At 39.5% G+C, this 13,078-nt stretch overlaps 1 protein-coding gene across 2 annotated transcripts in view; it reads left to right on the forward strand.

The window, feature by feature from the left end:
• Window positions 1-12,995, forward strand: part of LOC131541509 (apoptosis-inducing factor 3) — a 28,172-nt gene extending 15,177 nt beyond the window's left edge. For both annotated transcript variants that reach the window (XM_058777278.1, XM_058777279.1), the window contains exons 6-20: window positions 75-119; window positions 218-314; window positions 5,327-5,439; window positions 5,601-5,687; window positions 5,943-6,034; window positions 6,422-6,552; window positions 6,783-6,898; window positions 7,429-7,500; window positions 7,947-8,010; window positions 8,795-8,871; window positions 9,126-9,243; window positions 9,329-9,427; window positions 9,565-9,640; window positions 10,769-10,873; window positions 11,989-12,995. In XM_058777278.1, the coding sequence (XP_058633261.1) occupies window positions 75-119; window positions 218-314; window positions 5,327-5,439; window positions 5,601-5,687; window positions 5,943-6,034; window positions 6,422-6,552; window positions 6,783-6,898; window positions 7,429-7,500; window positions 7,947-8,010; window positions 8,795-8,871; window positions 9,126-9,243; window positions 9,329-9,427; window positions 9,565-9,640; window positions 10,769-10,873; window positions 11,989-12,031 (1,335 nt within the window). In that variant the 3' untranslated portion in view covers window positions 12,032-12,995. The remainder of the gene's footprint in view (window positions 1-74; window positions 120-217; window positions 315-5,326; window positions 5,440-5,600; window positions 5,688-5,942; window positions 6,035-6,421; window positions 6,553-6,782; window positions 6,899-7,428; window positions 7,501-7,946; window positions 8,011-8,794; window positions 8,872-9,125; window positions 9,244-9,328; window positions 9,428-9,564; window positions 9,641-10,768; window positions 10,874-11,988) is intronic.
• The last annotated feature ends 83 nt before the right edge of the window (window positions 12,996-13,078 follow it).

Genomic DNA, 13,078 nt, shown 5'->3' on the forward strand with positions numbered 1-13,078 from the left:
CGTGGGGGTGTTTTCATAATCTCTCTGTTATGTAATAATCTGTCATGTCAATTCATTTTTTCCCACTATTTCAGGTCAGAGTCGAAAAGGAGAAAGTGATAATAAGAGCAAACAAGCAGGTGAAGAGTCTCTCTTTCTCTGGAGTACATGTGTAAAGAGAGTTAAATTTAACAGCAGTTGTAAATGGTGATGTGGGGAATCATCTGTTTCCTGACAGGCTCTTCAGACTCAGCGGCGGTCAAAGGCCATGTCAAAATGTTCAGCTGTCATCAATTCCAGCACTGGATTCAGCCACGTTCTCATTATCGGATCAGGTTGCAGCCATAATGTTATAAAATGAAACTAAAAGGCACTAACATAGGGGTGAATTCACTAGGTAGTGTTGCTTATTTCCATACACTGTCTGTGTTGTTCTACAGGAATAAATCTCAATCCTTAAAAAACAAACAGACATTTATCTTAAATTTTAACAAAAAAAAAAATTAGTTGTGCCATTGCAACTAGTGCTGACTACTTTAAATAAGGATCAATCTATAATAAGTCTCATGTACACAGAGATTATTTACTCTGTAAAGAACGACAGTGATTTAATTTAGATACTCATGGCACTGTGCCATTATGTGGTTAAGCTGGATTTCTGTTAATAATATACAGTTTTTTTGCACTGAAATAACATGTCTAATATTTAGCGAATTCACCATTGATGTTTTGAGTACAGCTTATATGTGTAGCTTTCTGATAGCCTATAACCTTATTTTTACCGTAAGAGTGGGCGGCTGGGCGCCATTTGTAAATTGAATGGGCCTGGCTTCCGGTGTCATTTGCTACCAGCTATTTTTCAGCTGTACAAAACAGCTTGTTTTGCTGCTTGATATTGCAAACTGTGTCTTACCATATTATTTTTATGTATTATCTTAATTATGAACACACTAGTTTGTAGTACAAACAGTTTTACAGTTTACTGCACTTTGTTATTCTTCTCGTTAACTTATTTCCCTGCAGCGGCTAATGAACAGGAAGTCTCGCACATTCACAGAAAACAGCTTACTTCCACATTGAAAAATAAAGTGGACAGCTTTACAATCCAGTAAACTCTTCAGCTAGGATATAGGACTAACGTTACCAAGATTTCAGCGCACAGTAAAACTGAAATTAGCCCGGGTTATCATCATTCTTCTTAACCCCACTTTTTACATCAGCACTGCTTTTTACCCGGGGTAGATAGAGTTGGACTATTTTGTGTACAGTTTGAAACAATGCTGTGTTAAAATGATACAGATATGTCACTTAATCATGTGCCTTGTTTTCAAGTGCTTTAGATAGTAACAGTAACATCGCACGTTTATAAGCATTTGAGGGGGAAATGTTAAATGGTGACTGAAAATGGGTTAATTGGAGTGAATACTGTTTTATTCTTACCTTTAAAGTCCGAGAAGTGCACTTAAAGGAAAACGTCTTCGGTCTTTGTCATAACCTCGATTCCCTGAGAGCGGGAACGAGACACCGCAGTGCTACCGGGAATGCCTTCCCTTCTAACCTTTCCTGAAGTCTAGTTGACTGGCCAATTGACGTGAAGCATGCATCGTATGCAAATACTGAAGAGCTCACGAGGCAGGGCAGACAGGTCCAGTTGCTGTCCACAGAAAACGCATGTAAATCCCCTATGTACTTAGCCGAAGCGAGGGCAAGAAGAAGTGCAGTTTTGAGAGATAGCTCCTTCATACCAATAGATGCTAAAGGCTCGAATGGTGGCTGTGAAAGAGCTCTATCGCAAACAAATCCACCTCCGCTATTCTGTAGTGGACCCAAATCATCCGAACTGACTCAGGATGCAGCCTCCACTCTCCTTGAGGAATCCCCTTCCTCGAAAGCATGTCCACCCCACGGTTCAGGAGACCAGGGATGTGCGCTGCTCTGATGGAGCCTTGGACTGTACGCCGCCTTGGTGATTTATGTTGGTGCGAATCAGTACATGCCGTTGTTCCAGCTGCGGCTGAAAATCCTTTAGAGCTAAGAATACCGCTTCCAGCTCCAAGCAGTTTATGTGCTACCAGCTCTGAGGTTCTGACCACAGCCCCTCAGAGCTTCGATGCAGTCACGGGAGACCACAATGCGCAAACGGCCCAAAGTCCATGCCGTCCAAGGGACTCAAGATTTCAGCCATAACTGCAGCGGGCGCATGTGCATGTGCCCAGATGACATACTGCTGAAGCAGACGCCATGAGTCCCAGCAGCCTTTGAAATTCCTACAAGTGAACAGCGCTGCCCGGTCTGAAATGGCGCAGGGAAGACAAAATGGCCGCCGATCTCTCCCGAGAGACGGGCTCGCATCTCCATCGAGTCGAAGCACACTCCCAGATACGTTGTAGATTGACACAGGGCGAGAATGCTCTTCTGCATGTTCATAAATAGCCCCAGGGACACCAAGTGACGAAACAGCGTGTCTATATTGCTGACTAGCGTATCCCATGAATGAGCTAAAATCAGCTAATCGTCCAGATATTTGAGAGTGCGCATCCTGCTTGCCCTGAAGGGGGAAAGTGCTGCATCCATGCACATCGAGAAAGTGCGTGGGGCCAAAGCCAGCCCGAACGGGAGAACAGAGTACTGGTACGCCGTGCCCTCGAAAGCAAACCTCAGAAAACGTCTGTGATGCGGTGCTATCTGAATCTGAAAGTACGCGTCCTTTAAGTCCACGGACGCAAAGCAGTCCCCGGGGCGAATTTGCGCCATGATCGGATGCTTGCAGAGTTCTCTGTTGATGGGCCTAAGATCTAGAATCAGGCGGAGTCCCCCATCTCTTTTGGGTACCACGAAATAGTGGCTGTAAAACCCGCTCTCCAGCTCGCTCGGAGGGACTCTTTCTATAGCTCCTTTTTCGAGCAGGCTGCACACCTCTTGTCTCAGGACCAAGGCATTTTGAGGCATCCAAGACACAAAGATCTGAACACATTAACTTGTGGTGCTCAGGAGCAGGGCTGCTCGCGCACTCTCCTCTTCTCTTCAGACCGTCAGGACGATGGCTTAGCAGCTGGCGGCGGGCGATAGTTATGTCGCCGGCTCCTCCGCTGGCCGTGGCGTTTCCTCCCAGGACCTCACGCCTTCCTCTGGACATCCGGCTCCTGGCGAGGGGCAGTAGCAATCGCAGCCGCTGCCGCTGGCCTGGGGTTATCTCTCCATTGGGAAGAGCCAGGTGCCAACGAGGACCTGGATCTCACCGTCTGCTGCTGGAAAGCATGCCTCGGCATCACGTGACTCATGGCTTTGGTGCGCTTTTCAGCCTGCACGAAGCGTTCAATAATGGACTCCACGGCGTCAACGAAGAGGCTGGAGGGAGTCACAGGAGCGTTCAGCAGCACTTTACGTTCTGAATCCTTGAGGTCAGCCAGGTTTAACCATAGGGGCCTCTGAAGGATGACCATAAAACCCATGGCCTTACCCACAGCCTGGGCCGCTCGCTTCGTTGCCCTCAGCGCGAAGTCTGTCGCCGCACACAGATCTGCGATGGCATCTGCAGTGAGGGCTCCGCCACCGCCTACAGGATCTTCGCCTGATAAACCGGCAGCACTGCCATGGCGTGTTGCGCAGAAGCCGCCTCACCATCAGACACATACGCTTTATTAGCGAGGTGGGTGGTGGTACTGCACGGCTTTGAGGGGAAGCTGATGTCCAAGCCTAGGGTCTTGGCTGCTGCAGGACACAGGTGCACAGCGACGGCCTCCTCGACAGGCGGAGAGAGCACGTATCCGTGGGCCTCCGCCCCGTCCACGTGGGAAAAGATGGCCTGTGTGGCAGAGTGGACGTGCGCTGATTGGGGCGCAGACCACGTCTTCACAAGCTGCTCGTGTACGTCGGGGAAGAAGGGGACCGACGCCCTCGAGTCAGCTTTCCGGGTGGACCTGATAATACCAGGAGTCTAGCTTACTCCTGGCAGGTTCCTCTGGAGGACTCCAGGTAAGCTCCAACTCCTGGACAACCTTCAACAGAACCCTCATGAGCTCCTCCTGGAGGTCTGGGGGCCCCATGCTGTCCGGCTGATCGGACTCCGATCCCGCCCAATCCTCTCTCTCCTAGGCTGAGATGGACATAGAATCGTCCCCCTCCTCCTGGCCAAAGGACACAAACTCTGCTATGTTGGAAGGAGGGCGGAAGCAGTTCTCGGGTAAGGAGACTGGGGAACGGGGCGACCGTTGGGGTTGGCGGAGCAGCAAGACGCCGCTTCCGTCACCGGGAGAAGGAGGACCCACCAGCGGCACGGCAGTGGGCCTCTCCCCGAATAGGCCGCATGCCACATCGCGGAGGGTCCGCAATGCCTGCAGTCGGACTCGTTCAGCGCTGCCTTGGCGTGGGCCAGGCCCAGACAGGCGACGCAGTGGTCGTGTTGATCCGGCGACTCTATTGGTCCCGCGCAGATCTTGTGTATTATTGCCATGATGAATTCAGCAGGTGAAGTAGAAGATTCTGACGCAATTAGCGTGAGCATCGCCTTTTATACTGCCTCGCGAGCTTTTCAGTATTTGCATACGATGCATGCTTCGCGCCAGTTGGCCAGTCAACTAGACTGGCGTGAGCCAAAAAAACTTCAGGAAAGGTTAGAAAGGAAGGTATTCCCCATAGCGGTAGCACCGTGGTGTCTCGAGACAGCTCGAGAGGGAACTTGATAATGCAGACAGCAATATAACGTTAGATTATAAAAATGCGCAGATTCAGAGCCGTGTGTAGACAGATCACGTGCAGCGTTCGTCCAATCAGTGACACTGACTTCGCAAATAAGAATGTTAACCCAGAGGTTTTGAATGTACAAAGTGAAACTGAAGCTTATGAATAGCCATTAATTAATTAATTAATTAATTAATTAATTAATTCATTCATTCATTCATTGTTAAGCCCAGGTTTAGAATGACCCATGGTTAACTATTTCAAGTCTGATAAACCTTGTTGTCTATTTAATTGTGGGTGATGAAACTGGATAATGTACAATGAAATGTACTTTAATATGCCATCACGAATTACACTTATCCATTTCATTACATAATTTCCTGCCCCAAACTGATTTTATTTTTATTTCTTATAAATGTTTTATAACGGCTTAGATAAGCAGTTGTTTTTCTACATTTAGAACAGACTTAATAGGTCCAAGGGTTAAATGCCATCTTTAAACACAAGACAATGCTATTACTGCTTGTTAAGTTGAGATAAAGATAAAGTGTAAGAGATAACATCCAAAGCATCAGATAAAAGCATGCATTTATATTCAGATTAACATTCAAGATGAAGGTGCCACCTTACAATGCTCCTCTTGACCTCTGTTGATGTTCTCACTCAGGTCCTGCTGGTCTGGTGTGCGCTGAGACTCTGAGGCAGGAGGGTTTCACTGACCGTATAGTCATGTGCACTACGGACAAACATCTGCCGTACGACAGGCCTAAACTGAGTAAGGTTTGTACACAGAACAGTCCATAGAACAGTGTGGGAACAAAGTTTTACAATATCAAATGAATATAGACTGCTTTTCCAACAGAAGATTTTAGTTTGACCACAAGTGTGCTAAAATTCAGCAAATATGATATTGATTCGATGCCCATCTCTCTTTTTTTCAGTGTTTAGAGAGCACAGCTGAGCAGCTTCAGCTGCGCTCATCTGACTTCTTTCAGATGCACGACATAGAGATACTATTAGAGAAAGAGGTGAGAACACTTAACCTGAAATGTACTATGGTTTACTTCAATTACTGAGGAAAAAACACTTATAAATGTGATTCTGTCTTTTAACCATTACAAAGTACTGTGGTGGTACCATGGTACAGTGATCAGATGGAAATACTATGGTATTTTTGGTACCGTTACTGAAATGACACTATTTAAATAATTGATGTCTAAATCTGTTTCATTTTTACAAATTAATATGCAGAATTACATAAATTGCCATATGTTTCTTCACAGGTTGTCTCTGTGGATGTGAAGACACGGACTGTGACATTTCGGGATGGTTTTAAAATGGAGTATCGAAAACTCTTCATTGCCACAGGGAGCAGGTAAACATGACTACAGCTACCAAATGAACTTGCATTCAAAAGTTTAGGGTCAGTTAGATTTCATTTTATTTTTTAAAGAAATTAATACTTTTATCAAGCAAGGATGTATTACATTGATCAAAACACTGAACAAAAAAATTCAGTTTCAATAAATGCTGCTCTTTTGAACTTTTTAGAGTCGTTTAAAAAACCTTTCTCAGTTTCTGCAAATAAAAAAAAATACTATAATAATAAGTATTAATAAAATAATACTTCTGTTGTTGTCTTTCAGAAACATTAAAAAATTCTTACCAGTCCCAGACTTTTGAAGAGTAGTGTATATAAAAAAGAGAAATGCATTTAATTTTTTTGTAATTAATAAGTTCTATATATCTAATATCTTAACAGACCCAAACCTCTGAGCTACAAAGGCAAAGATGTGGGAAATGTGTTTCACCTCAGAACACCAGAAGATGCCAACAGCATTGCTACACTCGCCAGCAGTAAGAATGCTGTCATCGTTGGAACCTCATTTATTGGTAAGAGCTTGAAATTTACATACTGTATGTATTCTCTGTGTAGTTAATTAATAGCTCCAAAAAGTGTTAAGATGCTTAAGCCACAATTTAAGATGAAACCGTATCATTGCATTAGACAACAAAATACCATGTGACGCGTATTATAAGCTCAAGCGCACTTTTCATGTAGGTGTGTCCATATATTTTTTCGGAGCCTCTGATAATGATTATATGCGCTGTCCTGTGTTCAGGTATGGAGGTGGCCGCAGCTCTCACAGATAAGGCTCACTCAGTGTCTGTGATCGGCATAGAGGCCATGCCATTCCGTAAAGCACTCGGAGAAAAAGTGGGAAAAGCCTTGATGAAGGTGACAGAAAATAACTAGATATATAAAATGAAATAAATAAGAATATTAAGATTAAAGCATTAAATATTTTTTAAGTGGTGTACATCAGAGATGCCCAAACTTTTACTTTATGAAGGTTAAAAAATTCAAAGTTCATTGAGGGTTGTTTACATTATACCCAGCTATATTGTAATTTTTAAAAATTACATTCACTTGTACTCTCTATATTTCAATGCAAAAAAAAAAAAAAGATAAATTAGAAATAAAGAAGAGAATTAGAAATAAAATTTAGAAATCAAAATTATTTATTTTTTTGGCATGGAAGGCCAAATCAAAGGTCATGGGGCCCTGGTTCGGCATCTCTGGTTTATATATTATATGGAGTAAATATGAACTTTTAAAGCTTAGAAAGCATAATTATTACGTTTTGACATTATATTTTAGTAAATGTTAAATCAGTTGCATTTGCTTTGGCATTATTTTAACTAACCAGATTAAACCTATAGTCAAGCAGTATTTCTCTCATTATTTCATTTTGTTTCTCTCTTCAGCTGTTCGAGTCAAACAGGGTGAAGTTCTACATGTTGAACGAGGTGTATGAGATGCGAGGGCATAATGGACAGGTATCATGAAAGTGAGAGAAACAAGAGTTCAGTGAAGTGTAGGGCGCTCTCTCTCTCTATCTCTCTCTCTCTATCTACCTCTGTCTCAGTCTGTCCTCTCTCTCGCTTGCTCTCGTTCCTGTAGAGTGATTAATTACATCTGCTCTCACAGTAGCACTGCTTAGCTTTGAATATTTTCAAACACTGCTATTGCTATAATGGATTGGCCCTGGGCTAAAAGGCCAGATCTCATAACACAAGTGGGCACACAGTCAGCAAACTGTAAATGTATAATTAAGAATAAGCAGAACTGTGATCTATTATGAAATTACTCCTTGATAAGTATTTCTTCCTGAAGAAATAACGTAATGAGATTTGTACACAGTATTATAAGTCATGGTGGTAAGTAAATTTGCAACTATGACATAAATGTTAAACTGTTTTTTTTTTTTTTTTTGTTTCAATAGTTAAAAGAAGTGGTTCTAAAAAGTGGCAAAGTCTTGAGAGCTGACGTCTGTGTTATTGGCATAGGTGAGTCTGTGTGATTACTGAAATTTGGCTTCTCGTTTTTCACTTCTTTTTTTTCTCTCACTTTCCCGATTCAACTCCCATTGTAGTCTTGGCTACAAAAATAAGTAATAATAAACGAAGCAATTCCAAGAGGGTCCTCGCACCTCGGTGCTCGGGCTCTAAATATAAATTTTTAAGGTTTTTGAAATAAGTCTCTTTTGCTCACTAATGCTGCATTTGTTTGATCAAAATTACAGTAGAAATTTTTGTGAATATAATTTTACTATTTAAAATAACTTTTCTATTTTAATATATTTTAAAATGTAATTTATTTCTGTGATTCTTTGATGAATAGAATGTTCAAAATAACAGCATCTATTCGAAATAGAAAAAATTTGTAACATTCTAAAAGTCTTAACTGTCACTTTTGACCAATTCAACACACCCTTGCTAAATAAAAGTATTCATTTCTTAAAAAAAATTTCTGACCCCAAACTTTTGAAAAAAAAAAAAAAAAAAAAAAATATATATATATATATATATATATATACATATATATGTATCTGTTTGTGTGTGTGTGTGTGTAAAAATACATTGATTGAACATAGTGATGCATGTTGTTACATTAAACACTGGCAATTAACTAGGCTTTTCAGCAAGATTTAAACAGTAAAACATATATGAAATACAAAACGATTCATGAAACGAAGCAAAGCCAAGATTTAAAACAGGTGACAACATGCCCCAATACAAAATACAAATTTGTTCTGGGGTCCTGATCATAAGTGTGTGTGTGTGTGTTTAGGCTCCAGTCCAGCCACAGCATTCCTGAAGCAGAGCGGAGTGCACATGGACTCCAAAGGATTCATCCCAGTCAACAAGGTTCAGTCTTTCTGCACTGCTGTTCCATATGTGTACTGTACATCTGTTACTGCATCTTATAGCACATTGACATCTGCTGCCATTCAGAACGTGTGTTTCTGCAACCTGTGCTAATCTGCCCATGCTTGTGTCTGCTGTATCAGTAATAAATTGTTGTTTTAGTACGTTGACCTTGAGTACTGTATGATAATAAGCTACAAAAGGACAAGCTACAGTACAAAGCATATGTAAACATATACCTTTAACCCTTTCAGACCATGCAGACGAACATTGACGGGGTCTTCGCTGGGGGTGACGTGGTAACGTTTCCTCTAGCTCTACGTAGCAATAAGAAGGTGAACATACCCCACTGGCAGATGGCTCATGTACACGGTAAGACCTGTAGCACAATGGGATGTATTCACGTGCTTATGAATAATAAATATTTCATTCATTTTTACATGGTCTTCCATCACAGGTAGAGTTGCTGCCCTTAGCATGATGGGAAAGGCCTCAGACATTAAAACGGTGCCTTATTTCTGGACAGCAATGTTTGGGAAAAGCATACGATATGCAGGTAAGGACAAACGTCTAGCACTAAAAATACGCATGAAGAAAAAGCCAAACTTCATTTAGATGAAATGAATGACTGACGTAGTTTCAGCGTCAGTGCTCCTCTGATGCATCACAAGTGCTTTTAATCTTATTGTCAAGGTTATGGAGACGGCTTTGATGATGTCGTCATCCAGGGAGATTTGGATGAGCTGAAATTTGTGGCATTCTATACAAAGTGAGTTGATTTGATTCTTATTTCTCTAAATTTGAGCCAGGTATTTATAAGTATCAGTTCTAATTTAGATAAGGCTATATATTATTATGAAGTCCTCTTTTTTTTTATTTTATTGTACTATACTATTGCAATAATGATATATTTTTATTGTTTTGTTTTATTCTAATTGTTTTATAATTTAATAAAACAACAGTATGTAGTCTGATTAAATGGGGTTCATACAATTATGAATGAATCATTTCGTTTTATTGATGTAACTGATCAAAGTACTTAAAAATTACAATATGAAAATAATATATTTAAAAAAAAAACAATTGACAACTTAAATCTTTTACACAAGTGATTTACCCAGAAAGCATTATTGATTAGTTATAACTGAGTCTCTGATTACTATAGTTTCTGTGATTAATATTGGATATTGCTAATTATGTTAATCATTGCAAAGATTATGCATTTATGTTCTTTTAAAGACATAATCTGTACAATATCTGTACAGTTTATAGAATCCACTATCTTAACTGCATTATTCTTATTTGCTGAAATTGACCTCAATGACTAGAAAGTGAAATTAATAAATAAAATCAAAGTGAAAAAAGATCTTAATCTCACAGATGAAAGAAATAGATCAAAATAATAACCAGATTTATTGCTAAGGCAAATATCACTGTTATAATTGCTTATAGAGTTCGTGTTTTATGCAAACACACTACAACATACTTAAAGGGATAGTTCACACCCCAAAAAACTCATTTACTCACCCTCACGTTGTTCCAAACATATATGAAATTCTTTCTTCTGTCAAACAAAAAAGAAGATATTTTGAAGAATGTTAATAACCAAACCGTTGCTGGTAGCCATTGACTTCCATATTATTGTTTTCCATTCCTTTAAAGCCACTCAGAACACCTTAGCAACTGCTTAGAAATGACCTGGCAACTACTTGCACTGTGACTCTGAGTCTTGCATGGACAAGCACTGTTCAGTTTACTTCAGAAAATCTAAAAATGTATTATTATATGATTTATTAATATTATGCTATATTATTGTTGTTGTAGCGGAGTTCTTACAGTATTTCCTGTGCAGCTGATGCAAGCTGTGTGTGTTGTGTTTAATCTGCGGTGATTACAGGAGTGAGGAGGTGGTGGCCGTGGCCAGTATGAACTACGACCCCATTGTGTCACGGGTTGCAGAAGTCTTTGGCTCTGGAAAGACGATTAGGAAACGTGACGTGGAGTAAGAACATTTTCTAGTTTCACAGAAAACATTCCATGGTTTAAACATGTCAAAGCAAAAGTGACAGTTCAGACTTGTTTTCAACATTGATAATAATAACAAATGTTTCTTGAGCAGCAAATCAGCATGTTAGAATGATCTCTGAAGGATCATGTGACGCTGAAGACTGAAAATTCAGCTTTGCATCACAGGAATAAATTACATACCGGTATTAAAATATATTAAAATAGAAAACAGTTATTTCAAATGTTAATAATATTTCATAATATAGCTGTTTTTTAACTGTATTTTTGATCAAATAAATGCCGCCTTTCGGTTTATGACACAGAGCACGAGAAAATCCCCATTACAATGAGTTTATTTCTGCCTCATTCAAAAGCGTTTACTCTTAATTCAAGAATGTTTGTGCAGCCTGGCAAGTGTGAAAACATGACCTACATTATTTTGCATTGTGTCCTACATAAGACCTGCTCACACACCAGTGTTATTTTAGTATTGTTAACATACTAAGACATTTTTATTTTGAATTAGCTTTCATTTTTGTATTTTTAGTTTTTATTTTAATATTTTTACATTTTAGTATTTTTTTTTTTTTTATATTATTATTTGTTTATTTTTATGCCCGTTGTACTGTTAGTTAGTTAGCAGTACGTTGAAAGTAATTTTACTTTAATTTGAACTTTCAAATTTCACTTTACAATTTCCATTTAGTTTAGGTTTTTCACCTAATATTTTTATTTTATTTCAGTTAAAAAAAATATTTGTAATAGTTTTAGTTAACGATTATAACCCTGACACACACTCTTAGCTTCTTAGCTAGAATAGACGGTAACTGATGTTTAAAATCTTTTTTAATATTTATTTTTAATATTAAAAATTGGGTTTAAATGATTTTTATTTTAGTTATTCAGTTGGTAATTTGAGCACGTCGGTTTGAACTTTCAAGTTTTTCACATAATATTTTATTTGCTTCATTTCATTTAACAAAAAAACATTTTGAACAGTTTTAGTTGATGATTATAACTCTGACACACACTCCTTGCATTTGAACCTTCTTAAGTAGAAAGGACAGTGACCAATGTTTGAAATTCTGCTTTGTATTATTTTCCCTGCAGGACAGGAGACATGTCATGGCTGATCGACAAAGGCTCACAGTGAGGATGTGATCGGCTCAGCACAGCAAGCTCCTTGAGTTTTTCTTGCCAAACTTGGACGATCTCCTGTAACAGACGTAGTCTTAGTGCTGCAGCTGCAGTTGGTTAAGTGGGACACTAGATGGGAGACATACGCCGTCCTAACCCGAGCACCTGGGCCGTGCCGAGGACATCGTCCCCGTGAGGTGGCACCTGTCCGGGCCTGGATCCGTTCACAGCACTAACAAATGAGCCATACCTGGTTTTTAACCCTCTGTACTACACGGGACAGTTCTCTCTTTCTCTCTCTCTCTCTCTCTTGCGGGTTGGTCGACTCTTTTGCATGAAGTATCTGCCTGTACACAATGTTCATGGGAGATCGGTTAAGGGGAATTGTCATATTTTATTTTGTACGTGACTTTGTATATAGCTGTTAACTGAAGATACATTCAAACAATAAGACTGCACTTTTTTCTACTGAATAGCCTGGCTACGGGAACGAGAACAGAGCTGATGTCTGGCTCACATCAAAATATGCAGCTTCGCTTGTGGCAGTTTGTAGATGTAGAGAGAGCAGATGCATGAGAATTCATATGCAGAGGGCATTAGTTTTCATTAAGACTCTCCCAAAGGATCTTTATGTGGGATCATTATTCAGGGAAGGTAACAAGGTCCATATGTCAATGTCTATGAATAAATCAAATATAATGTATGATATAGTATTATCATACATATATCAAAATTCACAGGTAGGGTGAATCTCACAAAGCCAAAATCTGAAAGAAATAAAATATATATAGAGATATATTTTGCTTAAAAGAAAATGAAGCCTGTTTTTAGGACCATAGTTTTTTTTTTTTTTTTCATTGTGACATTATTTTCATAACATTTACCCCAAATTCTCATTATTGTAATGCAAAATAACAGTGAAAAAAACATTTTCTTTAGATCTTATTTAAAGTATGTATAAATCATAGCAGCATTTGTTGTACTGTATTTAATATTTCCTGATTTAAATAAAAAATGCTGTTCTACATATATTGCAGTAATGAGAATTTGTGTGTGTATATAT

This window comes from Onychostoma macrolepis, chromosome 05 (genome assembly GCF_012432095.1).
Source record: "Onychostoma macrolepis isolate SWU-2019 chromosome 05, ASM1243209v1, whole genome shotgun sequence".
Taxonomy (NCBI): Eukaryota; Metazoa; Chordata; class Actinopteri; order Cypriniformes; family Cyprinidae; genus Onychostoma; species Onychostoma macrolepis.